The 25,828-nt window shown below is 50.1% G+C and overlaps 5 protein-coding genes across 5 annotated transcripts; 3 read left to right on the forward strand and 2 right to left on the reverse strand.

Moving 5' to 3' along the window:
- Positions 1–69: 69 nt before the first annotated feature.
- Positions 70–8,668, reverse strand: BJX68DRAFT_255678 (uncharacterized protein; the record flags this gene model as incomplete). The annotated part of the gene is made up of 13 exons (XM_071043086.1): positions 70–130; positions 197–557; positions 619–1,041; positions 1,097–2,177; positions 2,232–2,921; positions 3,499–3,770; positions 3,823–3,978; positions 4,030–5,214; positions 5,245–5,424; positions 5,458–5,602; positions 5,636–5,836; positions 5,867–8,388; positions 8,482–8,668. 13 exons carry the CDS (start codon positions 8,666–8,668, stop codon positions 70–72), a joined length of 7,464 nt encoding a protein of 2,487 aa, XP_070898623.1.
- A 142-nt stretch (positions 8,669–8,810) lies between these two features.
- atmA (DNA-binding protein kinase TEL1) lies at positions 8,811–18,346 on the forward strand. Its single transcript, XM_071048039.1, has 20 exons — positions 8,811–9,135; positions 9,185–9,227; positions 9,295–10,638; positions 10,692–11,032; positions 11,085–13,680; positions 13,711–13,927; positions 13,958–14,023; positions 14,063–14,287; positions 14,321–14,630; positions 14,661–14,704; positions 14,738–14,816; positions 14,868–14,902; positions 14,948–15,000; positions 15,031–15,112; positions 15,146–15,365; positions 15,402–15,416; positions 15,447–15,540; positions 15,595–15,985; positions 16,037–17,098; positions 17,147–18,346. Exons 1-20 carry the CDS (start codon positions 9,054–9,056, stop codon positions 18,134–18,136), a joined length of 8,289 nt encoding a protein of 2,762 aa, XP_070898624.1. The 5' UTR covers positions 8,811–9,053; the 3' UTR covers positions 18,137–18,346.
- A 295-nt stretch (positions 18,347–18,641) lies between these two features.
- BJX68DRAFT_99152 (gluconeogenesis factor YvcK family protein) lies at positions 18,642–20,431 on the forward strand. The gene is made up of 2 exons (XM_071050150.1): positions 18,642–18,946; positions 18,999–20,431. Exons 1-2 carry the CDS (start codon positions 18,742–18,744, stop codon positions 20,378–20,380), a joined length of 1,587 nt encoding a protein of 528 aa, XP_070898625.1. The 5' UTR covers positions 18,642–18,741; the 3' UTR covers positions 20,381–20,431.
- Positions 20,432–20,449: 18 nt separating this feature from the next.
- On the reverse strand, positions 20,450–24,253 carry BJX68DRAFT_238239 (DNA-directed DNA polymerase gamma MIP1). Its single transcript, XM_071040316.1, has 2 exons — positions 23,975–24,253; positions 20,450–23,925 (listed from the first exon to the last, which is right to left on the reverse strand). The coding sequence occupies exons 1-2, from the start codon at positions 24,141–24,143 to the stop codon at positions 20,699–20,701; spliced, it is 3,396 nt and encodes a 1,131-aa protein (XP_070898626.1). The 5' UTR covers positions 24,144–24,253; the 3' UTR covers positions 20,450–20,698.
- Positions 24,254–24,411: 158 nt separating this feature from the next.
- On the forward strand, positions 24,412–25,674 carry BJX68DRAFT_238241 (uncharacterized protein). The gene is made up of 2 exons (XM_071040317.1): positions 24,412–24,934; positions 24,989–25,674. Exons 1-2 carry the CDS (start codon positions 24,568–24,570, stop codon positions 25,201–25,203), a joined length of 582 nt encoding a protein of 193 aa, XP_070898627.1. The 5' UTR covers positions 24,412–24,567; the 3' UTR covers positions 25,204–25,674.
- The last annotated feature ends 154 nt before the right edge of the window (positions 25,675–25,828 follow it).

Here is a 25,828-nt window from a genome sequence, read left to right on the forward strand (position 1 = left end):
TGTTTCGTGATACATAGAGTACAGTCCGTACCCATACAGATATCCATATCCAAAGCGCGTGAAACGAACTTAGGCGACATATACATAGCGTGTTTGTCCCTCGCGCTCCATATAGTCCTTCTCAATCAGCCTATTCAAAAACCAGTTAGCAACCCATCAACAGAAGCACAACCAAATTCCAGAGGAAGAAACGCACTTCTCAATATTCTTTTTGATGTCTGTAACATCAAGCTCCCCACGACTCTTCGTCGCACTGATAACCTCCGAGACAAGTTCCGCGTGGCTAATGGTCTTGCGACTCTTCATGATGCGCACAATCGCCGCCTGCGTCTCGTAGTGGCGATCTGCGGCAACACGCTCGTGCGTCGTCTTGTTCTCCTCCTTCGTCTCCTTGAGCTGGATCTGGTTGATCTTGATGCGCATCTTCTGGTCGGTGAAGGTGTGGTTGTATGCGAATTCGTCGGTCTCGTTGACGTCGCGGCCCTTGGGTTTCTTGGTGAGGACGCGGTATTTGGCGCAGGCGAGGGATTGGAGGGTTCGTTTTAGTTCTTTGTCGGCTTTTATTATTGCGAGTATTAGCATTGGTAATTTATGGTACTGGGGAAGTTGCGAGCTTACAGAGACTGGTAGCATCTTGAATTTGGCGATAGCTGAGAGAACCACCCTCCGGGAGATCGTTGAACAGGAGAAGGACAATCGCCTGGAATGAACTGACGACTAGTTCCTTATCTCCCTTCGGGAACCGCGCGCGAATTTGGCAGTGTGCTAGTTGGTGCTTCCACTGGAGCTTTCGACCATTATACTTGGTGTCGTAGAATTTTTGGAAGTCGTCAATCGCAATGGAGATCTCTTGTGGTATGCGTACTTGGACGTCAGGATATGTAGGCCATGCAGATGCTGATAAGACATTGACGTGGAGATCCACGGGGAGTGGGGTCCGTCGTTCACGCTGGATAGAACTATATGCACCCATTTCATCACGAGCAACTTCCATATCCTTGAACATGGATTCGAGGTTATGTGTGAAGCTTGATCCACATTCTGCCAAGACTTAGTTTTCCAGTATGCCTTGGACCGAGAGAAGGGACGTACGTACCTGTCTTAAGCCTGGCCAGCATGCTCTTCTCTGCATCATCACTTGCACTTCTACCCATTAACAGACGACGTGCGAGGTCGTTCTTGTAGAAAGCTTCGAATACCGCCTTACCGTGAACAAACCGGAAGAGGTCCAATACTTGATCTAGTTGTCGGTTGATCTCCGCGTCCTCGTCGGTGAGGGGCATATTCTCCGCCTCCCGCGTGGGTGCCAGCCTCCATCCGCCCCGGAGAAGCCTGTCGACGTATTTGGCGATCATCTCTCCAGTCTTGGGATTGTCGGTACCACCTGTAGACTCGGATTTTCGGCCCTTGTTCATGAAACCTTCAAAGGCTTCGCGAAGGGCGTGGCCGATATCCTCATTCCGATGAAATGACTCGTTCCAAATATCATCAAGTTGTTTCTTGAAATCCAGTAGACGGGCAACCATTTCCGCCTCCTTCTCCTCGTCAAAAACGATATTTGAACCTTCTTCTCCGATATATGTGCTGAAGGCACCTTTCAGTTTGGCCCCGAGCTCCTTGCGCTCAAGAAGCGTGTACAGCTGCCCTAAAGCGACTTTGTTTCCCGTCCGTAGCAGACCCAGGACATCCTTTTGGTTCAACAAAACATCCTCCTGGTCTGTTACTAGGGTCTGATCTAGCAGTTCCGACAGTTTCTGTTTTGTGGTCCGGTTGAACGAAAACTGCTCACATCGATTGACCTCGCGCTCGATGAGGCGATGGCTATTATCAACATAAGACGCTAAGTATCCAGACGCCTCTTGCTGAGACCATAATGTGAAGAAAACATTCGAAGCTGTGACAAGGCCGGGCTCGAAGCCAGATGTATAAACGTCTAGACCATGGAATAGTTCAATGGCATTTCGGAGGAGACTAGAGTCCGCGACGCTGCTGTGTTCCTGGTTGCGGTCGGCCGCAACAAGATCACAGGCACCCTGGAGAATCCTCGGTTGCAATGTAGAGTCAGCGTATACGTGCTGTCTAAACTGTATTAAGCCCATTTCGCGAATCACGGGATGTTCCTTGGAATGGAGGAGGAAGGATTGATCGAGGTAATAGAAGATCCAACGAACGGTGACCTATTTACTGATTGTCAATATGGGTCAAAATCGCGCGAGACAAAGCCAACATACCAGCATTGACTGCCAGACTTTCCAAGCATCAACTACAGCCCGCAGTGTGTCAATATTTGACCCGATCTGGGCTTTTTCGACCAGGGCCTCGCGCAGGCTCCCAGCAACGTGCTCGCGACATCGCCCTTGAAGTCGCTTAGATAGCACCGCAGCGCGACCCTGGCGACAGACATTCTCGGCCCCTTTGTAGAGTTCCTCGATCGAAATCTCCGGTTTCCCACCGCCGAAGATAGCCGACAGCGCCGCATCCAACTGGCCCCAAACCTTATCAAAATACGAATCTTGATTCAAGCGGTTCCCCGTCCGAAGATTCTTCACAACCAGCCTCTTAGCCCCGGTATGCGGCGTGAAGTTGCTCTGCTGCGACGATGCATTCCCAGTGCGAGCTTGGAGGGTCGGATTCGAGTGTAGCGGACGCCCGCCGGCGGGACCACTCGGCTTCGATCCGGTACTCGAGAAACTGTACATATTGCCGGAGCCAGGTTGATTCGATGGGAGCGACGGAAGAGGAGGAGATACTCGCGCACGCTTGCTAGGGGATTCGTCGTGTGCTTGGTTCCTGTTAAACAGGGTCGAAAGGGTCGCTTGCTGTTGTTGGGGCTGCTGTGATGATTCCTCACGCTCGGTGTGCTTCCTCTTACCAGCAGACTTGCGCTTACCGCTCCGCTGCTCGGTGGCGCCTCTTGAGTTCTGCTGCATCTACCCGGTTGTCTCCCAGAAGAGGGTGACGAGGGCCGGTCATTCAGAGCTGGAACGATCCAAATGGTGTTCAAACCATGAAGGGCATCGCATGTACTCCTCAATCCTGCAAATCGGTCGGAAGTCGGCGGATTGGAGTGATGGTCAGCTGAGGTGGAGGAAAAGCAAGGAGAGAAAAGCGAGGAGAGAGCTGGGAGAACAAGTGAGGGACTCCGCAGCTTGCCTGACGTTGAATTCGGAGATAAGATAATACCCGATGACATAAGCGGTCATCTGCTTACACTTGGATAGGATGAAAGTCACTCGGCATTATTCAGGTCTTTGATGCTTATTTTGGATTTATATGTCGTCTAGACGCCTGAAACTGTTGTATAATAGCCATTCCCATATGCTTAATCCCATGAATACACCGCTACCCTCATTCATCCAATGCTGTCATCACACTTAAACAAAACCAGGCTCATGAAAATAGCTTCGGTCCAATGTGTTCCTGTACTTCACTTTCCTCAACCTATATTACGCAAATGTTAGCGTTTGGGACTATGATAACTAGGGTGGAAACACTAACCTCTAGGAAGTCTGTCGCAGCAACAAGGGCCGTGTATGACTTTGCAATACTGGTGAGTGCCTCGTGGTGCTCCGGGGCGGCCGCTCCACCAATCTTAGCGAATCGCTTAAAGATGCCGACCATGCTTTGCCTGTTCTCTGTGAGGAAGGACCGCGTTTGCTCGATCATCTGCTCATTGTGAAGTCCGCGAGAGAATACCGCAGTGACAATAACTCGTAATACCGAATCTAGGAGACCATAGTATTTCCGAAGAGCGTCTGGGTTATCAATGTCTGCTTTTGTTAGCTGTCTGTGAATCGGAACTCGCACTACATCTCTACATACCGATACCGAGGTCAGGATCCGCAGAGATGAGCTGCGAATCGCGCACTGCTTGGAAAAGACCGGCCTTTATGACATGAGTTGCACCAGATTTCGTTTGGCAGAGTTGTTGTAGGAGGGATAGCAAAGACTCATAGTATGAGAGAAGCAAAGGCGTATCTGAAGGATGTTGGTTAGCGACATTTGGCGTGGCTGTTTCAGACTTCATACCGACTGCCTGCGCATTCCTCAATTCAAGTGGCAATACTCGAACGCTGTCGAGGAATAATGTCAGGTAATTTGACTCGGATATCGACTCAGCCAATACGGAGTCGGCGTGTCTATCCAAAGTTGCCAGGAAGTCAAGCAACAAAAGAGCTGATACTCGGCATGTTTCCTGACCGCTATAGGCATCATCGCAAATAGCCTCAATTAGTGACCGGCCCGCTGATTTGACTACTTGCTGGCTGTGATGCCTCATGCTCTGATGTTCAATCCCGGGAGAGATAATGCGGGCAATGTAGAGCGAGCAGATATTGTAGAAAGACTCTTTCAAATCGACATTTCCAGTGTCCACAATAATGCCGCGAATACAGACTTGGAACAACTGATGGAGTTTCTCATCCACAACGTCGCCATTGCGCCTGTAATGGGTCGATTTCGTCGCAGACTGCTCCAGTTTCCCTAGAAGTGTCTCGGCCAATCGAGCCAACTCGAGGCCTTCTGACAGATTCTCCTCGATGGCAGTCTCGAGTTTTGGCAAGATCAATTCAATGGAGTGTAAGATGAACGTCAACTTGCGGCCACCGTCGAGTTCGGAGCATGTGAGTATTGTGGTCAGTAACTCAGCCCATGACCGAAGAGCTATGTGTCGGTTGCAAGTAATCTGTCGGGACTTATTTGTTGCTTGGAGGAACAAGATCAAGCTGTCAGCTTCTGCCGCAAATATTTCTTCGTCCTGTGGGCGAAGTTCGCCATCTAACACGAGCTGCTCTCTTCTGGCACGGATAAGTTCCTCCACTTCCCCAATTTCATAGAGTACAAGGGACGCTTCTGCCTGTGGCTTTGCACACAGTTCGATCTTGAGCCCGCCGAGGAAGTCTACCTCTGGTGGCTGGGCGTGGAATGTAATATCGAGGTCTGCGAAGTCAAAGAGATCGAAAACAGTTGGAATCGGAATCGTGACCCCGGTTGTTGAAGGGGAGCTACCAAACAAGGTAGAAAGGATCGCCGCTTGAAGTGTTGGCGAGCCGCTTTTAGCCGCTGAGCGAATCTCCGTGGTTGCATAGTCGAAGAGATAACTCCTGAACATGAGGAATTCCGCAAGGGCACTCGTTGATTCGCACACCCAGAATTGTTCGGCGGCGACTGGAAGTCCATCCCATAGCGTGGTTGGCCCAACTATAGGCTGGCTCGCTATCAGGTTGTGAAGAAAACCACTACCACGCATCTCCGCTAACGTGAAGTAGGAAGAGATCTTAGACGACCATAAATGCCTCAAAACCTCGAGAGCCAAGCGCTTCATGTGCACCAACCAAGGTAAGATGCTTCCATTCAACTGATCCGGATAGGTCTCCAGAAATCCGATGATGGCATGTAGCAGGGACATTTTATCAGCAAACAAGCCTTCGGAACGAACATCGAGAAAGTTCCCCACACTGCTGAAACCAAGTAGGATATGAGCCAGTGTTGGCCGATCCGGGATCATACCTAGGCAGCTATTGAGGAGGCCCAGAATGCTTTCCCGAATGACATAGCCCGAGCACTTCGGGCCGAATTCAAGCTCCCTGGCCTCGGGCTGCATCTGAGACACAAATGGGCGAGCAACATTGTCAACATCAACCTCTGTCGTGAGAACCTCGACGATCTTGTTGGCTGAGCGCCACCTGGATAATTCGGGCGTAGAAAGTTTGTTTAGTCTCTGAGAGCTAGACAGCTTTTCTAACAGCCCCAACGAGGTGATGGTAAGCAGTTCATGCCCCGAACTGCAATACAAACACAATAACGGGATAATTTTCAAGTTGTTCAAAACGCAGTCCTCAAAAGCGGCCAGCGAAGAGTTTGAAACATTAACTCTGCTACCAGCTTGGGATCTGATGAATGGTCGCACAATGTTGAAATAGGTTGACTGTAGATCGAGAATAGTATCCATAACCTGAAGGCTCCTAATCAAGGACAGTACCATGATAGAGTCATGTGGAGCCTTTGAGATCTCACTGACATCCCGGTGAGCATTTGCAAAGATAACTTTTACAACCTCCTCATTGTATAGCCATTCCGCCACACGCGCGAAAGGATGAAGGCGAACGTAAGTGTGGAGTGTTGAGGTCTTGACTGGAGAGTCTGCCAATGCTGATGGCGCGCTAAGCACAGTCACTAGGGCTTCATTGAAGGATTTGAGGGATGTTTGGACGAAATCCAAACAGTTGAAAGTAAGGAGGCGCGCCTGGCGTTCGTTGAGTTCGGGGACTTTCTTCGACAAGGCGTGGCCTAGCACAAAGTCTATGTATGGTTCGATGCCGGGCATACGATAGGATGAACCGAGGGATTCCGGGAAGGGTAGCCAGAGATGATACTCTGCCGAATCAGTGGCGGGCGAAACCAGGGTGTGCAAGAAAGCAACGAACGCGTTGGTCTGGTCAAAACTTTCGCCAATCTTCTGGAATGCCTGCTGCTCATGCAGAATGAGCGGATTTGAAACGAGAGGTACTTTGTTAGCGCCTGAGGCACCCATAGACCCGCTGGAAATCCACTGGTCGAGCGCGAGCCACATTTCATTGCCAATGATGGCACTTCTGTCGGTCATCAGACCCCCCAGCGCTTGAAATACTGTTGCGCGCAGATGTGTCGGTAATGGGCCGCTGCAGAGGGTCAGGAGCGTACTGACGATGTTGAACGAAGGATGGTGGAGCATCCACTCTCTGACCGTAGCGCTCTGTCTAGAAAGGTGTCCGACTAGACGGAGGTAACATGACAGCATGACAGGGCTCTCTGGCTCACTTATGTCAGCTGGCTCGAATTTCCTGGCACGGTGCAAAGTCTGAGGCGAGGGCTTCTCCGTGACTCTTGTTGCATATATCTGGAGCTCAGCGAACATCTGTGCCCAGTTCATGGATGTGGACCGCTTAAATTTCGAAGTCATGAACTTGTCCTCCTCCAAAAGGAACCTGTGTGCAGAAACAGCATTCTCTTCCCCGCTGGAGATCGAGCAAAGTAGTTCGCAAAAGGCGCTAACCCGAGGCACGGTCTGTCGCTTCGAGGACCATTGGAGGAAGCCGTAGAGATTGCCATCCGGGTCGGCCCAGATCTCTTGTGCTGCGTCTGGACGACCTTCGAATGCGAAAGACATAATTACCAGGAATGACTCAAGGTGCGTTCGGGCTTCCACAACACTGCGATGCAGGTTAGAGGTCAGTCCATCCCTGAGAGCGGTAATTTGGTCCAATCTCTGCAAATCCTCGTCTGCTTTTAGTCTGCGGACGGCGTCTGGCATATTTGCAACACAAGATTCGGTGAAAACCTCAAAGTTCTCCATTAAGAGCTCTTTCAAGTAATCAGAGCATGAATCCGCTTCGAGAGCTGCAGGGGAGCTTTCCTTAATCGTAGACGCGCTTTCTCTCAATAACAACGTCACTAATTCACTTCGCGCGGGATCGCTCCAGTCCTCACTGCTGATGGCTGAACAAATGGCGAGCAAAAGATCCAAGCCGCCGTCGTCCAGAGCAGCCATGAACGTTTTCGTGCGCTCCTCAGCTTCTTTCTCAAGGTCAGTACCTGGGGGAAGCGCAGGTGGGACGTCAAAGTCCCACCCGCTATAGACCGCTAGCCAGAGTGCTATAACAGCTGCGTGGAAAGGCTGATGCGCCCAAGTCTGGCCATCCTTTGTGGAGACAATAGCCGTATTCAGGCTCCGAGCGTCGTTGTATGAGTCTGCTCGTTCTGGGGATCCGTGCTGAACAAAGGAAGAAACTATGGATGGGATGTAGTGAACAAGAACACCATCAAAGCGGTCGAGTTTTCGGAGATGGGCCACCAGTATTCTAAGATCTTCAGAGTTTGTGTATGGGCCTTTGAACAAGTAGTAAACAATTGCGCCAAGCGATTCATGTTGTTGAAGCAAGCTGTGGCGCTGATACTCGATCGCCTCCATAACATCTTGATCATCTATTTCACCCACAAGGGAAGCTTTCTGAATCTGCTCTCCGAGGAGCACAAGCCACTTCTCGATATTCTCCATCGACTTCAAGCATTTCCGTGTAAAGAGCCCTGCGTTTCGTAGCTGACCGTTATTTGTCTCGAGTATAAGGGCCAAAGCGTTTTGGGCCAGCTCCTGTGTGGCTTCTCTCTCAACCTCAAAGGATTCTTGGAGGATCAATCGTAGCGATTCTAGGAGAAACAGTCGGCGTTCGTGGAATTGTATGATGGCTGTAATTATTGGGGGTCTGTCCAGCATCTGGGTATTTTCTTGGGCCTTGAAAAATAGGAGCGCAGCGACCATTTCATCGAGATCGAGTGCGTCGGCGAGTTGGAGCGCGCCCTGCCGGAATTCTTCGTTGACTGAGTATTCCACATCGTCGATTGTGATCTTCCCTGTAATTGGGTTGGAGCAAGTCAGCGCGATGCTGCGCAAGGATTTTGGCCGCTATAAAAACTTGGAAGTAACGGGTTCTTGGAGCTCCCTACCAGATAAGACAGTTTGCCGACTTGCATTGTTTTTCGTGGGTTTGTCAAGAAGGTCCCTAAAATCATGGATGTGAGCCTCGAGCTCGACGCGGAGTCGGTCAATGTTCCCAAACGACGGGTGGTCAGGAAGTGCAGAAAGATCCTGGAAAAGGCCACGAAGGCCAACCAGATTTTCCGCGCTCTCCATACTGGGAGCGTGACTCGCGAGTGCAAGAAGCGCCGCAGAGGGATGTGGTGCAAAGAATCAATTGTTTGTCTGGAGCCAAAAAAAGGTTGGAGAACGCGACAAAATCCCGGCGGTCTAAAAAGGCGGCGAGAGCTTTCCTATTGCTACACCGTACCCACCAACAACCGCAAGACCAGCTCCAAAACAGTCGTTCAGTCTGGTATTTCAGGGCAAAGTTGTTTTTAGCTTGCCTGCGAAGTGCAGATTAAGTCTTATCATCGCAAATCCCAAACAAAACGCGGTTGTGCGGACGATGGCGAACAGGAATCCTCCGGGCTGAGCTGTTAAGCTGCTGCAACAATCTTCGCTGCCCAGAAGTACATCCATAGAAAGTCAACACGCCACCATGAGGGGAGAAATCACGCTCGACAGAGCACTTGCGCTCATATCGTCTGACAAAATTAAGGAGCGCGCAGATGGCTTGGCTGGTTCGTTGACCACATGAATTGTCGTGCGATCTGCTCTGACGCTCATTAGATTTGAAACATGTTCTTCAGCAGAATAAACGGAGCTCTAAACTGTATGGGACTCTGATCATTTCCTCCCAGTGAAGTCGGCCCCTGTACAATTAACATAACTTCTTCTAGACAATCGATGAGCGACAAGGGTTGCCACCATATCTTTGAGTCTTTGTTCCGCCTCGTTTCTGCTGAGAAATCGCTCTATAACCGGGCGAGTTCCAAAGGAGCGGCCTCTGCTCGTTTATCCGCGTGTGCCTCCGTCATTCGCACGGCTGTTGATGCTCTACTGTGTAACTTGAGGACGAAATCAGTACGCGCCGTTCTTGACCATATAACCGATACTTTGGTCAATAGGGAATCCCCTCTCTTCGAGCTTTTGGGCGTTGATTACACCAAGTGCTTGAGCACCATCTTACATTACCCCCCGCATGTTGAGCATCTGGGCATCGAAGAATGGGAAAAGGCCTTGAACTTCTGCTTGAGCATCATCGGTGTCTCAGATGATGAAGAAAGCCAACAAAGCACATGGAGCCGACATTCGCCCACCCTGGATGATTACCTCGGAGCTAGTGGGGGTCGCTCGACACCGTCTAGGATGACACCCTCTCTCGCATTCAGAGAAAAACCCAAGGGACCTACTGGTGCATTTGAGGAAGCCTTGCAATGCATAAAAATGCTTTCTGGAGCTCCAAATGCACCTATTCAAGATTATGCCGAAACTATGCTTCGTGGATTGACCAGATATGTCGCATCCTCCCCAGTCGGTGGAAGCGGTCACCAAGCAGCTTTTGCTAGTATCAACACAGTGGTGATGAGAGTAATCTTTGACAGCTCAGAGCTCGTTCGAGAGACGTTAATGGAACTAGTCCCAGTGATCCGACAGCACTGGGCTACTAAGCTCGTGGGGCTGAAGGATGAATTACTTGCCACAAGCATATTTGTCGTGTCTATTCTCACTGACGCAATCCGCAAGACTCCCTCAGCATCCTTGATGCTTGCCGTGGAGGGGCTTGCCAACACCCTACAGTCTGAGTACACTAGACGCGCCGAGAAAGAGATCCTCCAGGTGGACGACTTAATCTTTTCCTCTAAAACCTCACCAGAGTCCGGACGGTTCCATCTGTGGCCACGGCTGGAGAGTACCCGATCTGAGCATAATTGGACATTAATATGGGCAATGGCCCGACTACTGGAGTTGTCAGAGGATCTTGCTGCGCGATTATCGCCTTCGCCTGCTGAAGGTGAGACCCCCAATAAAAAACAACGGCTCGCATCGAAGATAGATGATGTGTTTCGTGATTCAACGGGGTCATTTGGTATTCGCAGAGTCTGCGCCCTGCAGTTAATTCCATTTCTTTTCCAACATTATGCGCAAGTCGAGCCCAAGATGTCCTTATTGGAGCGACTCATTCCACATATACTCGACGATAACCCGACAATAGCGTCCTGGACAATGATCGCACTTGCAAGGTGAGACCTCATCGAGAAACCAACATGGACCGGGTATTAATCAAGCTCCGTAGCATCGCTGCTAGTCCTAGGGCGAATGCACCGTCTCTCACAAAATACTGGCAGCAAGTGTGGGACCTCACGTCTCGTGCGTCTACCTCTCAATTCACGTCAAGAGCAGCTTGCAATTTGCAGAACAGTATCCTCGAGTTCGGCCTGTTGGACTACTCTGAAGTCTCGGAGACAATCAATTCGATGCTCACATTCGTCAACCTGAACGGCCCTTCAGCACTGTCCGATTCTTCGCTAGAGCTTTGGGCGAGAGTAATTAGAGTGACGGCCCAAATAAACCCAGGCTCTGTCTCTAAAGCATCTAGTCAAATCTGTGCTTGGTTAAGAGAGGCATGGATCATTGGTTTGTCCTTCCCCTCAACAATGCTCTGGATCATAATGCTGACAGTTGATAGGGACAGCGACTGATCGAATACAAACGTCACAAGTTGCTACGTTCGCTCGTCCTCTGGAGTTGTTGAACGTGATGTTGGCTTGTACTAATAGGCCTTTTCACCTGCCTCGGACTTCTTTCACAGGGCCAACTGGTCTCATTGCGAGAGTGTGGCATTTTTATCATAGCAACAAGAAAGTATTGGCCTATCTTTTTGACCTTCAGAATCTGCCGGACTTCTATGACATTTGGGAATCGCAAAATTCGGTTTCTATTGATGAATCAGCACGCCTTGATCCGAATGACCTAGGAATCCTCGACTTGTTGCAAGCGAAATCGGAGCATTTTCTCCATTCCTGGCAATCCTTGACTGAGGATAAGTCACGCCATGTTACACCAGATATTGTGCAGATTTTGACTTCTTTTTGTATAACCACGGCCATCTATATATCCTGCTTACCAGAGCAACCGGAAACTCGACTGCAGACCTTGCACTTGAATAGCCATAGTTTGTGGGAGAGTATTTGCTCATTTCTGGTCTCACGCGAGCCAATGTTCATGCTCGCCTGCGTGACACTGTTGCCCCCTTTTTTATCACCTGAATCATGCCTCTCTGCTGCACCATCCGCGATTCATGAGGCGATATATGGTCTTGTTGTCCCATTGAGCCAGGTCCTCGAGAGTCGCAGACAGCTCCAAAGAGAAACACTTTCTGCCGCCAATATGGAGATTATGGACCTTGACGATCCGCTACTTGCGCCCAGTGACCAAGACGAAGAGTTGTCTACCATCGCATATGCAAATAGAAGTGGTTCACCCTTATTTCAAGATCTTCCCAGCTTCCAGCGGTATATGACCGTTCTTCTGTCGATTTTTCGAAAAGCACATGTTCAGCTGTATGCCCCTCAAGAACAGGACGATACCAAACTCTACGATTACTTGGTCAGCCTTGACGAAGTTGATATACTGGCAGCGCGCAATCTTCTTCCTCACGTGTACCAATATTGTGCTGGAATGGACCAAGATTCTTTACTCGGTATACTTGAAGATCTAGGCGAAAAATGTCTCCAAACATACGAGTTAGAGCGCTGTGAGGCTTCACACCTCATTTGTATCAACATGATGAGCAGCTTTAGCAAGTCATGGGTCAACGGGGATAGCGATACCTTCAGCGACTCGGCCTCTGACATTTACGCCTGGTTCACCGGTGTATTCTTACGAAAAGGAAGAGCATCTCCATCAGTACTAGTCGCTTTTGCCGAACTTTTAGGAACTATCTTGAGCGTAAACCCTTCCTATTCGAGCGGACAGTCTAGCCCGTCTCCCAGGACAACGCTATTCAAGATCATTAAAGACGGTGACGTATTAGTGAAGTTCAACGCAGGTAGCTTGATACCGCAGTTATTTGAACAATTCCTCCTCAAGGATCATGATGCCATATTCGAGGATGTTCTCGAAAACCTTCCTGCAGACCCTGAGTGGAAAGAAGGGATTGCTGTTCGTCTATTTCTGTTGGCTCAGCTTGCTTCTAGATGGCACACATTGCTCCGAAGAAGTATCTATTATATCTTTGAGACTTCTGCTCAGGTGCGCCATTCTTTATGGTATGCCGAAAAATGCCTACAATCTGTTTCGGAATCTCTCGGCCTCCAGGATGCAAAGGAGATCTTTCAGCTTTTTTCCTCTCAGATTCTATACACCTGGACTGAAGCCGAGTCGGTGATGTCTATGCCCTTTAGTATATTCGGGTATGGTAGTCTCATGGACATGCTCAGCGACGCGCAGGATGAGATTGTTGGCCAAATCATGATGCGTGCTAGCGAGAAGGATGCTACCGAACTCGCAACCTTCATGAACCGACCTTTCGTTGAGCTCCTGACAGCATCCTTCTACAAAGCGGAGGCCTACACAATAGCTCGCGATATAAGTACCCCTCCTGGGCAAGGAAGCCAGCCGAAAGGTGTGGAATATCGACTAAAGAAAATCCTCGGGACAGACAAGCTCATTGATCTAATCGAGGCGCAGTTTCCTCAAATCGTGGCCACCTTCTTCTCAGCGCTTGACTTCTACGAACAAGTGGAAAAGGCCTTCACTAGGAGAGAAAGCTTCAAGAAGGCTTTGGATACTTACAAACGCATAACTGACAAGGGTCTTTCCAAGGTTGTCTTGCCGGCAAACCAACAGCCGTCATTCAGAGCGCGATATCTTCTCGATGAGCTCGAGTTTCTGTGCAAGCGAAGTGGATACGAGCTTGAAGCTATATGGACCCCTGCCTTAGCATCCTATGTTTGCAGAACCCTTCTCGAGTCAATCCATCCCGCCCTCGGCTCTCTACATGCCTGTTCGGTGATACGAAAACTCAAGATTCTGGTATGTGTGGCTGGACCTGTCATGCTGAGTGACTATCCATATGAGATGATGATTACTGCCCTTCAACCGTTTTTGGTGGATATCTTCTGCTCCGAAGATGCACTGGCCATATTTTGGTACTTACTAGAAACCGGAAAGACGTATCTGGTCGAGCATCCGGGTTTAATGGCCGGCCTTGCCGTCTCAACGCTGCTCTCTTTGAGAAGGTTTCTCGCGGCCCCTCCAGTACACTTGCGACAGGATAGCCAGTTACAAACTGTCGTAGAAAGCCTGCAGAGATTCACCCAATGGTTTGAAGATTATCTCGACACCTATGAGTCACCCGTTCTGAACGATGAAGCGGTCGAATCTTTCCAGCGGCTAATAGAACCTCTACCAGCCGTGGGTGAACAGGAAACTGATACAGTCGGTGTCAGTGAAAGCGCCCTGCTGCTTGAAGTTCTCAAGGACCGCAATTCTAAGGACAGCCTTCTTCGCAAACCGATTTCTGACCGAGTGATTTCCCTGCTTTGCGCTACGCCCGAGGGAGAGACCAAATATCAGCTTAAAACCATCAAGCAAGATGGGGACGCTGTCTCAAACGCTATCACCGTGTGCCAGACCCTTCAGGAATTCAATCCTGGCCCGGAGTACCGATCCTGGGCTGCTAGAGTCATTGGACGGGCATTTGCTACTACTGGTAAAATAGACGACACCCTATTGAGGGAACAGGATCTCGTTCTTTTTCACACCTATTCGTCTCAGTCGGGTATTGACATTTACTGTCAATCCAAGGCAAATATCCTCCGTATACTCTGCGATATGCTGCAGAGTAGTAGCCAGACTGGCTCGCTGGAACGCACTCTGCAGTTGATTGTCAGTAATCTGGACAGCTTTCCAGACTTTCAGAGCTCCGTAGAGGAGGTCCCTCCTCCGCTCATGAAAGCTCTCACTTGGACCCCATACCAGTGCCCTGGAATATCGCTGACCGCTTCGGAGGTTAAGAAGCGGGATGCCGTGCAAGGGTACGATCTGGAACTGTCACCATCATACTGGGCGCGGAACGTCGGGTTCTTTCTTTCAAACGCTGCAGCAGAAGACCCAGTTGTTGGGCCATTGGGTAGTATCTTATATCTCATCCCGGATCTGGCTACTCAGCTGTTACCCTATATGCTGCATGATTCTCTACTGGCAGATCTCCGAGGCGACATCGACGTACGTGAGACCATCTCTAAAATCTTTAACAAAGCCTTGCAGGATGTGGAGAACGACACTATTCCCCACGCGCGCCTAGTTATCAACTGTATTCTCTACCTTCGCAACCAGCCAAGGCCAAATGAGCCTACCATAGTGGACCGAGATGACTGGCTGGATATTGATTACGCGGAAGCGTCTTCAGCAGCTAGTATATGCCGAATGCCGAAGACGGCCCTGCTTTTCCTCGAAATTCATGCAGCTCGCACAATATCGAACTCCCGCCGGTCTTCTGTCGTCAAATATGAAGCCCCACCAGGCCTGCTACATAACATCTTCAAGAACATAGACGACCCAGATTTCTTTTATGGGATCCAGCAGACTTCCTCACTTGAGTCTGTTATGGAGACGCTTGAGCACGAGAGCTCTGGTTTCAAGAACCTCTTATTCCAGAGCGCGCAGTATGATAGCCAGGTCCAGATGACGGGTTCCGGCAACACCTATGGTGTCTTGAAGGCATTGAACTCGACCAATCTCCAGGGAATCGCCAACTCTATGCTTGGCGCGCTCAAAAGCTCAAGTGAGAATTCGGTTCCATTTGGCAGCATGCTGCAGGCTGCTACGAATTTGCGCCAATGGGACATACCTATCTCGCCATTGAATAAATCACCGTCAGCGACGATGTTTAGGGTCTTCCAGAGTCTCCATACGTCTGCCTCGTTAGTAGACGTCTCTGCGTGTATCAACGAGACCTTGACGAGTAGCTTGGCCTCCTTGAACAGCGACCGCCGCTCAGCGATGTCTTTGAGAAGTGCGATGAGGAATCTCGGCATCTTGACAGAGATTGAGGACGTCTTACAAGCAAACTCAATCGAAGAGGTCTCCCAGCAGTGGCAGAATATTGCAGCTAGGACCTCCTGGCTACAAACAACAGAGTGAGTCACCCTTCTCGACTAGTTACTATTTCTTAATTTCTTACCAAAATAAAGTGTCCATGAAGTTAGCGAGATATTGAACGCCCATGAGACGCTTTTCTCATCAATCAAGCAGAAGGACTATCTCAAGTCCTCGTTCAACCTAAGCGACTATGACGCACAACTTCTCGAGGTGAAAGTTATCCGGCAGTCTCTAGATATTGCTAGAAACCATGGAATTGCGCAGGCATCATTGAAGTCTGCTGTCTACCTGTCAAAACTCTCAGACCAATGCGTCTCTCTAGGGCTTAATGTTGAAGGCGTAGCCAAGTTCGATCTAGCTAATGTGTTATGGGATCAGGGTGAAATGGCACCTTCCATCCAGATCCTTCAGCAACTACGAGACCGCAATGACCTACCTAAACAAGCGATCCCCATCAGTCGAGCAGAGCTGCTTGTAACCTTGGTTGGTGGAGCCTAAATACCTATGAGATCAAGGGAAACTAACACAGCCTAGGGCCATCACATAGCGGAGGCACGCTTGGAGAAGCCGGAAGCGATTATCCAAAATTACCTGACACCAGCAGTCAAAGAGCTAAAGGGCCGCTCGGAAGCAGAAGAAGCAGGGCGGGTCTATCACGGTTTCGCAATGTTCTGCGACCAGCAATTGCAGAATCCGGATGGACTGGAGGACTTTTCACGAGTTGAACAACTCCGTAACCGCAAGGAGAAAGAGGTGCTAGCTCTGGACGAGATGCTCAAGTCCGCAGAAGGTAAAGAAAGAGACAACCTCAAGTTCCACCGATCTAAGACGAAGCAATGGTTCGACCTCGATGACCGTGAGTACCAGCGTCTCAAGCGCAGCCGTGAAGCCTTCCTTCAGCAATGTCTCGAGAACTACCTCATTTGCTTGAAGGAAAGCGAAAAATACAACAACGATGTTCTTCGTTTCTGTGCGCTATGGCTTGCTCAATCACATAGTGAAATCGCCAACAAGGCAGTCTCGAAATATCTTTCGGATGTCCCAAGCCGAAAGTTTGCTCCTCTGATGAACCAGCTAACGTCTCGTCTGCTGGATGTCGCAGATAACTTCCAGGGTATGCTCTCTGCATTGATCTACCGGATATGCTGTGAACACCCATTCCACGGAATGTACCAAATCTTTGCAAGCAGCAAGTCAAGAGGAGGAAAAGACCAGTCTGCCCTCTCGCGTAATCGAGCTGCTACGAAGTTGGCGGAGACGCTCAGAAGCGACAAGCATATTGGGCAATTGTGGGTGGCAGTCCACAATACAAACATCAACTATGTGCGATTCGCCGTCGAGAGGCTAGACGACAAGATGAAGCACGGGGCGAAGGTTGCGCTGAAGAAGTTGCCCACTGGTGCACGGCTCGAGCAAGATGCCGCGAACCAAAGGCTTCCGCCACCGACTATGAAGATTGAGATCCGTGTCGACTGCGACTATAGCGATGTTCCAAAGCTAACCAAGTATTATCCTGAGTTTACCATCGCGTCTGGTGTGAGCGCACCCAAAATTGTCACGGCTGTGGCCAGTAACGGTGAACGGTATAAGCAACTTGTAAGATGAACACCCCTCTGATCTAGTCCTAAGTTAACCTTGTCATAGTTCAAAGGAGGGAATGACGACCTGCGGCAAGATGCTATCATGGAACAAGTCTTTGAACAAGTTAGCAGCCTTCTCAAGGACCATCGGGCTACCAGGCAGCGAAACCTCGGTATCAGAGCCTACAAAGTGCTTCCCTTGACTTCGAATGCCGGAATCATCGAGTTTGTCCCCCATACGATACCGCTTAATGAATACTTGATGCCCGCGCATCAACGATACTACCCGAAGGACATGAAACCAAACGCCTGCCGCAAATACATCGCTGATGTCCAAACACGATCTTTCGAGCAACGAGTGAGGGTATACCGCCAGGTGACGGAGCATTTCCGTCCAGTCTTGCGATACTTTTTCATGGAAAAGTTCAACAACCCAGACGACTGGTTCAGAAGGAGGCTATCGTACACGCAAAGCACCGCCGCAATCTCGATGCTAGGACACGTCCTGGGACTTGGAGATCGCCACGGTCACAATATCCTCCTCGACGAACGGACTGGCGAAGTAGTCCACATTGACTTGGGTGTAGCTTTTGAGCAGGGTCGTGTCCTGCCCGTTCCCGAAGTCGTCCCTTTCCGCCTGACGCGCGATCTAGTCGATGGCATGGGTGTCACTAAAACCGAGGGCGTCTTCCGACGGTGCTGCGAATTCACTCTTGAAGCCCTTCGGCAGGAATCGTATAGCATCATGACGATTCTCGATGTGCTCCGGTATGATCCTTTGTACAGCTGGACGGTGTCACCGCTGCGAATGAAGAAAATGCAAGAGCAGGATGCGGGCGATGGGCCGCCTGTGCTGCCTGGATCTACTGTGGAGAACAGATCTACGAACGAGCCCAGTGAAGCTGATCGGGCTTTGACTGTGGTTGCGAAGAAGTTAAGTAAGACGCTGAGTGTAACGGCCACTGTGAACGAGTTGATTCAGCAAGCGACGGATGAGAAGAACCTTGCTGTTTTGTATTGCGGTAAGCCGTCTGTACCCAGTTTTACATCCTGATGACGAAACTAATCGATAGTAACTTTAGGCTGGGCCGCATACGCTTGATAGTACTATTCGATTTTGATACTACTTCGGGTGTTGTGTAGAAATGGTGGGGAAGAGCTGGGGTGTGAATATATTACGTCTGTTTATATAGCGACCTGACTCTCGTATATATTACTGCATAGACCTAGAATTACCTCTTATCTATAGTTAGCTAAAATTATCCTGTTTTGCAATTTGATGGTTATCTTGACTGAGGCGTGACCAGCCGCACTTTTTGCCTCCCACTCCAAGTTTGTCTCACTCCCACTTTTACCCAACTGAGCCAATCCCCCAACTTGTCCACTTCTATTTATCTATCTTTATTTATGACCTGACTTCATTGAGACTATCGCCATCAGGTGTTAAAATACATTTAAGTATCGCCACCGGATTTGGTCTACCAAATCGTTTGGACTGTGTGGTCTTTTTGATCTCTTATCCCTGCGCTCAGTAAGATATATCTTTTTCTTCCTTTAGTGAAACACTCGCTAAACCGTTGAACAGGTACTAGAACATTCCAGATCTAAGGCATACAATTTCTATCAATTGATCTCGACTTAGAATCATCGTCCTTGACGATGTCAACCACGCCCTCCACCCCTAATCGGGGGCTCGTGGTCTTTTCCGGAGGAAGTGCTGCAAATAACCTCGTGGACGTCTTTAGCGCACTCCGCGAGAGCAAAGACTGCTTCTTGAGCTATATCATCCCCATCAGTGACAATGGCGGCTCATCATCAGAGCTGATACGAATTTTCGGTGGCCCTGGTATCGGCGATGTAAGGAGTACGTACCATGTTGGCTCCTATCTCTGTCCAGACAACTAACCTCCATTCAGGTCGACTGGTTCGCCTGATTCCACCATCACCACCAAACTCCGAGCGAGCAGCTATCAAGTCTCTGTTCAACCACAGACTGCCTGCAGACGCATCCGCCCATGCTGAATGGCTATCCATAGTAGATGGCACATCCACCGTCTGGAAATCAATTACTCCCGCCAAGAAGGAACTCATCCGCTCCTTCTTCAACCTCCTCAACCTCGAAATCCTCAAGCGTGCTCGACCCCCAGCATCAACATTCGACTTCTCCTCCGCAAGCGTCGGGAACCTCTTCCTGACGGGCGCACGCCTCTTTAGCGGCTCCTTCGAAAGCGCCATCTACCTCCTCTCCAACATCTGCGACGTCCCCTCGGACCTCGTCCGCGTCATCCCAGCAATAAACTCCAACTTCTCCCACCACATCTCCGCCTCCCTCGCCAATGGCACCGTCATCGTTGGCCAGAACAGCATCTCGCACCCTAGTCTCCCGCCACGGCCTACATCCCCAACAAATGCCCTCGAAACCACACTTGAACAAATAGACACCTCTGCTGCAATCGATTACACCGAGCCCTCAGATGTCCTCTCCACAGCCCTTTACGAAGACGACCAACCACCAGGCTTCCTCCCACATCTGCGAAATAAAAACATCTCCTTTTCCAAATCAGACAACGAGGACCTCCCCGCCCGGATTACTCGAATCTGGTACATAAACCCCTACGGCCAAGAGATCCGGCCTCGCGCGAACCCGCGCGTCCTTGAATCCATTCGCGACGCTCAGGCAATCATATACAGCATCGGATCCCTGTATACATCGCTGATACCGAGTATCGTCCTCCATGGCGTCGGGCAGGCAATCGTGTCCAGTCCCGCGCGCCATAAGATCCTGATCCTAAACGGCAGTCTAGATCGCGAGACGGGACCCCCAAGTGATCCCTTCACGGCGGTAGATTTCATTGAGGCGGTTACTCGTGCTGGAGAGGAGAGTCGGGGTCGCCATTTCATTGATCCTGCCAATGGTTCGGCAACTTCGCCTTCTACTACTACGAACCCCAGTCAAAACGCCTTTCCACCCCTTCAGTTAGAGGTAAACGGACTTGCTCTGTCACTCCCATATACCTCATATGTGACACACGTCCTTCACCTCGATGGCCCGGGGACACCAAGCGTAGACAAAGACCGACTAGCCGAGATGGGAATCGAGAGTTTGCGTCTATACGGAAGGAAGATTGTCTCCTCGTTGCCCGATGGGACCGAGGTACCGGTGGGGATGAGGTATGATGCCGCTGGGTTGACGCAGGCGCTTGAGATGGTGCTGGGCAAGAAAGGGGATGCAATGCTGAGGGGGGAAGGGTTGAGTCGACGGAATACACTGGATCCGGGAAGGAAGAGAGGGGTTTAGACTAGAAGAATGTTTGAGGATGTAGATAGAGTTATATAGAGAAGAACCGAGGTTTCGTAAGAGATTTGTTGATTTTCTGATCTACATCAAGACTAAGGATGAAGCCTCACCAAATCAAGATAACCACTGTAATTCCCTCTAATGACTCCTAGACCACCACCCGCCACAGACGCCTCCGCATGCTTCATGAATCATATAATACATCCGCAAAGTATAAAGGGTTATACAAGTATAATAGGTAGATCTGAACAGATCACAAAACATATACATAGGAAAGTAAGGGTAAAGTTGAAGTGGAAGGGGGGAAGGTGGAAAGAATTAGTATGCCCTTGCAGTTGCCCGTGGTTTCCAGGAGTGGCGGGGCAGATTGACCGGGGGAGGCCTGCTCCCCTGGGAAAAGTCTCGAAAACCGCCGCCATATAGACCAGAACCGATGTCCATCAGTATAGCTTTCTGAGGCTCGGCTGCAGGTGGCGTTGTTTTGGTGCGGGTAGTGGATCGTGTAGTTGTTGGTTTGGCGGGTATGTTCGATTTTGTGAGGTCTTTGATGATTTCCCGGAGTTCCTTGTCGTCTTTCGTGATTTGTGCTTTGATGAGGGCGGGATTATTGGAGGTTTCGAGAGCGGACATGACGGTTGCTCGGGGTGTATAGGTGTATTTTTCGGGGGAAGGAGGGGAAATTGGAATGATCGAAGGGTCAAGGCGGGCCTCATCCCCCTTGTTCAGCAGCTGAACGATATCCAAACTCTCGCCGTGGGGAATCTTCTGAGGATGAGAAGGAGTCACGCAGTCCATATCCACTTCTTTTCGCAAGACGTGATCAATATCCACTTGTGAGAAGTATGCACATGATTGGGGAAGATCGTTGATGCCGACTTGCTGCGAGAACATAGCACGGGTCCACACATTGGCGACTTGCAATGCCAGGACAGCGCGGTATTTGTCCTCCTCTTTGACAAGATATCTGATCTCGTCGTGTACGGTGATTGCCAATCGAGCTTGGAGATTGAATCGGCGAATAAGATAGTCCATGGCGATAATGAGAAGATGAAGATAATCAACGCCAGAAGACTGAATTGCCCAGTTAATGCGGGATGTCATGAAGCTGCCCTTGTTGATAAAGCGTCGCATTAGGGCTTCGGTAATTCCAGCACCAAGGACAGGAGTACGTGGCCGTTCTTGATCCGCAAACTCTTCTAGCTTGTTGAAGACGAAGGATTCAGTACCTCCCCGCCAGAACGGAGTATCGGAGAGTTGGCGACGGGTCGTCTTTGCACCTTTTGTAGCCTTGTAGAGGTTAGTTGCCACTTCCTGAGTTTGTTTCTCTGTCATGGACGGGTTGAATTGGCGTAGAAGTGTTGCCGCAAACTTGACCCCTGCACCGTAAATACGGCCGTAATTGAACACTTTAGCATCATTACGCGAGATTCCCAAAATCTGCGCAGTGCGCGAATGCATATCGGTTCCGGCGGCTTTGGAACCTTCCAGAGTCATGAATCCAATCGCGTTTCCACCATGAAGTTGGAACTGGGCATCGCCGATTAAACTTGCAATCCACAGCTCCTGAGAATCGACGTCGGCACCGACGAAGGCGTAGCCAGGTGGAGCTTTGATCATCGCTTTGAGTTCAGAGCCGACACGATTGCCTTTCGCGTTACTCGCCGTAAGCCATGTGTTCTCCACTGCCCGTCGAGTGATAGTGCCCATTGGAATGATCTGAGGAAGAATAAACCCGAGATCTTGTTTTTCATCCTTTTTGGCTCTCGCAAGGTCATCCTTGTAGACTACAACCTGGCCCATGATCCTATCTCGGGCACTGATCCAATAAGAGCAAGAGGCATTCATCTCCAAAGCCTCCTTGGCTAGGGCGTACTGAGAAGACAATGTGCCGCGTTCGAAATATTGTAGATAACCTTTAGCCAACGGGCTTACACAGCGGGCTAGAGGCCCATCCTTGTGAGGCAGCTTATAATATATGTGTTTTGTGTCATTTTGCAGCTCAAGGTTCTTCTCCTCAGACATATCGCAGGCCACAACGGGCTGATTTTCGTATTGGTGGGCCTTGTCACGGGGCACTTTGAAGGTCCAGCCGTGCTTATCCGACCAAATTAAGGGATGGCCGTCCCACGATAGCTTCAGAAGTATGGGCGAAATTCGCGTCCGGACCGTTAAATTGATGTCAGCGGTGTTCGATGTGAACAAGTCTTTATACCACTGGGGCATCCCTGGCTTTTTCTGCCTGGCAGCTGGTCGGGGAGGGTCGCCTTTCTTCTTGCCCTTGACCATCTTGACCTCTTGGCCGGTCCAGTCCAGCTGGCGTAACCAGGGGTCATTTGTATATTTCTCTGGGTCATCCTTGAAAGTCAACGCTTCATCACATAGTTCGACGAGTCTTCGCTGAACATCATCCAGTCTTTTGTGATACGTTGATTCGGCGCTGTCAAGATATTCCTTCCATGTATGGTTGACAGGCAGGATCACGGACGAGAGATGCCTGAGGGCACCGAAACTGACTGGATGGGGGCAGACCTCCAGAAAGTTCGGGAAGACCTTCTTGTAAACCCGATGAGTGATTGCGACATCAGCAGCGCAGTAATCAAGCAATTCATCAAGTTTTGCCAATATCTGCGATCTATCGAGCTCGCCGAAGTAATCTCTCTGGGATTTATCAATGGTGACGTCGCAGTGAAATTTGGCCACATCTCGGAGTGAGTTGACCGAACTTCTCCCAACCCAGAGTTCCTCTTCTTCCTCCCGCAGCATCTTGTTCTCGATTATAGCGGCGAGTTCAACAGAGTTGTTATCATTCGCAATCTTGTCTCTCAAATCTCTGTTCTTCTTGTGGCGCATCCATGTCGGTCGTTGTTGTGAGCACATTCCATTAACCGCCACATGGAGTGACATTGTGTCGAGGAAGAAATTGGCGGTTTGTTTCAAGTCGTATTCCTCAAAAACGCGGGCACGATCATAACCGATGTTATGCCCAACAATAATTCGAGACTGAGTTGGATCGCCTAGCGGAACGAGCTGAATTTCGTTCGTTGACTCTCCGAGCAACCAAGGCGAGATCCATGCGTACCAAGCCGTCGGACTCACGGCGCATGCCATCACAGCGAAAGGGTGTTCTTTGTACATCACTTCCGTGTCAAAAGTGATCATCGGCTCGTTCGGTGCCTCCACGGCCTCCGAGGTACCATCGGCATTGTATTTAGTCCAGCCGCTCCGCCTGACCCATTTGCGCGGTATATTTGGCGAATGCACGGCCGCATATTCTTTGGCATATGTGAGGTACGGCTCCGACGAGTCCATTCCCAGCTTGAAGAAATGCTCATCGAGAGTTTGCCCCTGAAGGGCAGGTAAGTCAAAGCCGACGGGATCCGCATGCTCCTGTGCTTTCCCTAATAAATCATGCCGCGCAAGATGGTCTTTCGATAATGCGACCAGGTTCGGATCGGGCGGCTGTGACTTATTGAAGAATATTTGCGAATACACATGGTCGCTCAGCTGTTGGACGCCGATCTCGTTGAACCTAGCCCTTGCGGGGACTAAAAGGTCAGCATTATCAAATTGAGATAGCAATCGGGCTCAGCATACCTGAGAGAGAGTTCTGTGTAGCTTCATTGCCTTCAACTTGTGAGCTGTGATGTCTCGATAAGAGTGGCAAAACATTGTGCTGCACAAATGGGCGAGCTCCGCGAAGTTTCTGAGCACGAGATCGAGCTACACCCTTCGCGCAGGGAGAGCAATAATGTCTCCAAAGCATATTATCATGAAGAGTGAATTATCCGCATCAGTTCCATGGTAGATATAGTGAAGATTTGTTGCCCGCGTCCTGCGATAAAGATTGCAACAAGGAGCGGAACTTGCGATGAGTCGTGATGCGTGGAGGCTCTTTCCTATCGCGGAATCGTGTCCCAGCACCTGGGGCCGGACAATCATTGCTCCGGATAAGCTTACCGCCTACGTTAGCGACTTATCATCAGGTGATAAGGCGGCAGAATCGGTCCGTTCGGCATTGCCAAGCTGCCTGAATTAACTTTCGAACAATGAAGTGGCGGCCATTTGATGAAGTGAGACATGAGCCTTCGCCCACGTTCTCTCCATGACTGTCCCCGATATCCCCAACAGGCTTCACAGTCGAAATTTACGCGAACCACAAACTTGATTCAGACTGTAGGTCAGCCACTATGGACCAGGAAGCTTCCTCCTCCCGCCGCATATCTACAATCTCGATACCGTCGTCCCCGCCGCGCCGCCGACGGCCGTCGAATGCCCAGGCTGGACCCTCTGGGCCTCGCAAGCGTAGACGACTGACGAACCAGACCGTCTCGTCTTCAGGATCCCAACACGAGAACGCTAACGACGCCATCGAATCGATAGATCTGACCGAGGTAGACGGCAATTCAGCGATCGCGAAAGTTTTAGCGAAACAGAGAGAAGATGCTGTTGCTGCACAGCAGCCCAGTGATAGCGGAAGTGCACGCACCAAGTTGACGGCTTATAAGTGTCCCGTCTGCATGGACACTCCCACCGATGCCACAACTACAGTTTGTGGTATGCCTTTTCCTATGAACTCTGAGGCTTAGGATATATGCTAATATGGGCTAGGACATCTGTTTTGCCACCAATGCATCACCGAAGCTCTCAAGATTGGCGAAGAACGAACCGATCAGGCTGGAAAATCCCGAGGTACTTGTCCTGTATGTCGCAAACCGCTCGCACGACAAGATTCGCCCGGGCCGAAGAGATCTCTGGTTCCTCTTAAAATAAGTCTCATTACGAAGAAGAAATCTGCTGCATCAACACAGAAAGAGGTTTTTTGAACGGCTTGCCCTCATTGTCAGCGACCCCTTGAGGTCTCCTGCCTTGAGAGTCCAACACGACTACGCGGCGCGAATGGTTAAATCTCGCTGAGCCCATACGGCGCTGGTGAGAACACATTTACACCATCAAGCCGCCGATACCAGCTACCTGTCACAAGCTATAACCTTGCGTGCCTTACCTCGAAGGCAATATGCATCATGCCAAACAAATCCGAGCTGCTACAACGCCTGCACCGCCCCACTCTCGAAAGCCTTGAATCAAACCAATTGCCGAATCAGGTTGACAGAGTTGACAAATATCAGTAACTCCACTGCGATCCTGAAAAGTGACCACTGGATCTCGGAGGAGCCAAGCCTTGCCTTCTCTGACATGTACAATATGGCTACATAGCCTGTGGCTTAGTACTTCAATTCTATTCAAGATTCCCAACGTGAAATACAAAGATCTCTACTACTAATATTTTTACTCCGTATAGAAATGGCTAGAAAATAAACAGAGTGCGCTCACAATCGTGTAGGTAGTAGTAGTCCGCATACGTCAGTCAGTGCTCCAGCTGCCCGCACCCCGGGCCCTTCGTATGACTTTCCAAAACTGGTAAGGGCGCTGGACCCTTCGCTGTGTTGG

This window comes from Aspergillus pseudodeflectus (genome assembly GCF_044049435.1).
Source record: "Aspergillus pseudodeflectus strain CBS 756.74 chromosome Unknown BJX68scaffold_24, whole genome shotgun sequence".
NCBI lineage: Eukaryota > Fungi > Ascomycota > Eurotiomycetes > Eurotiales > Aspergillaceae > Aspergillus > Aspergillus pseudodeflectus.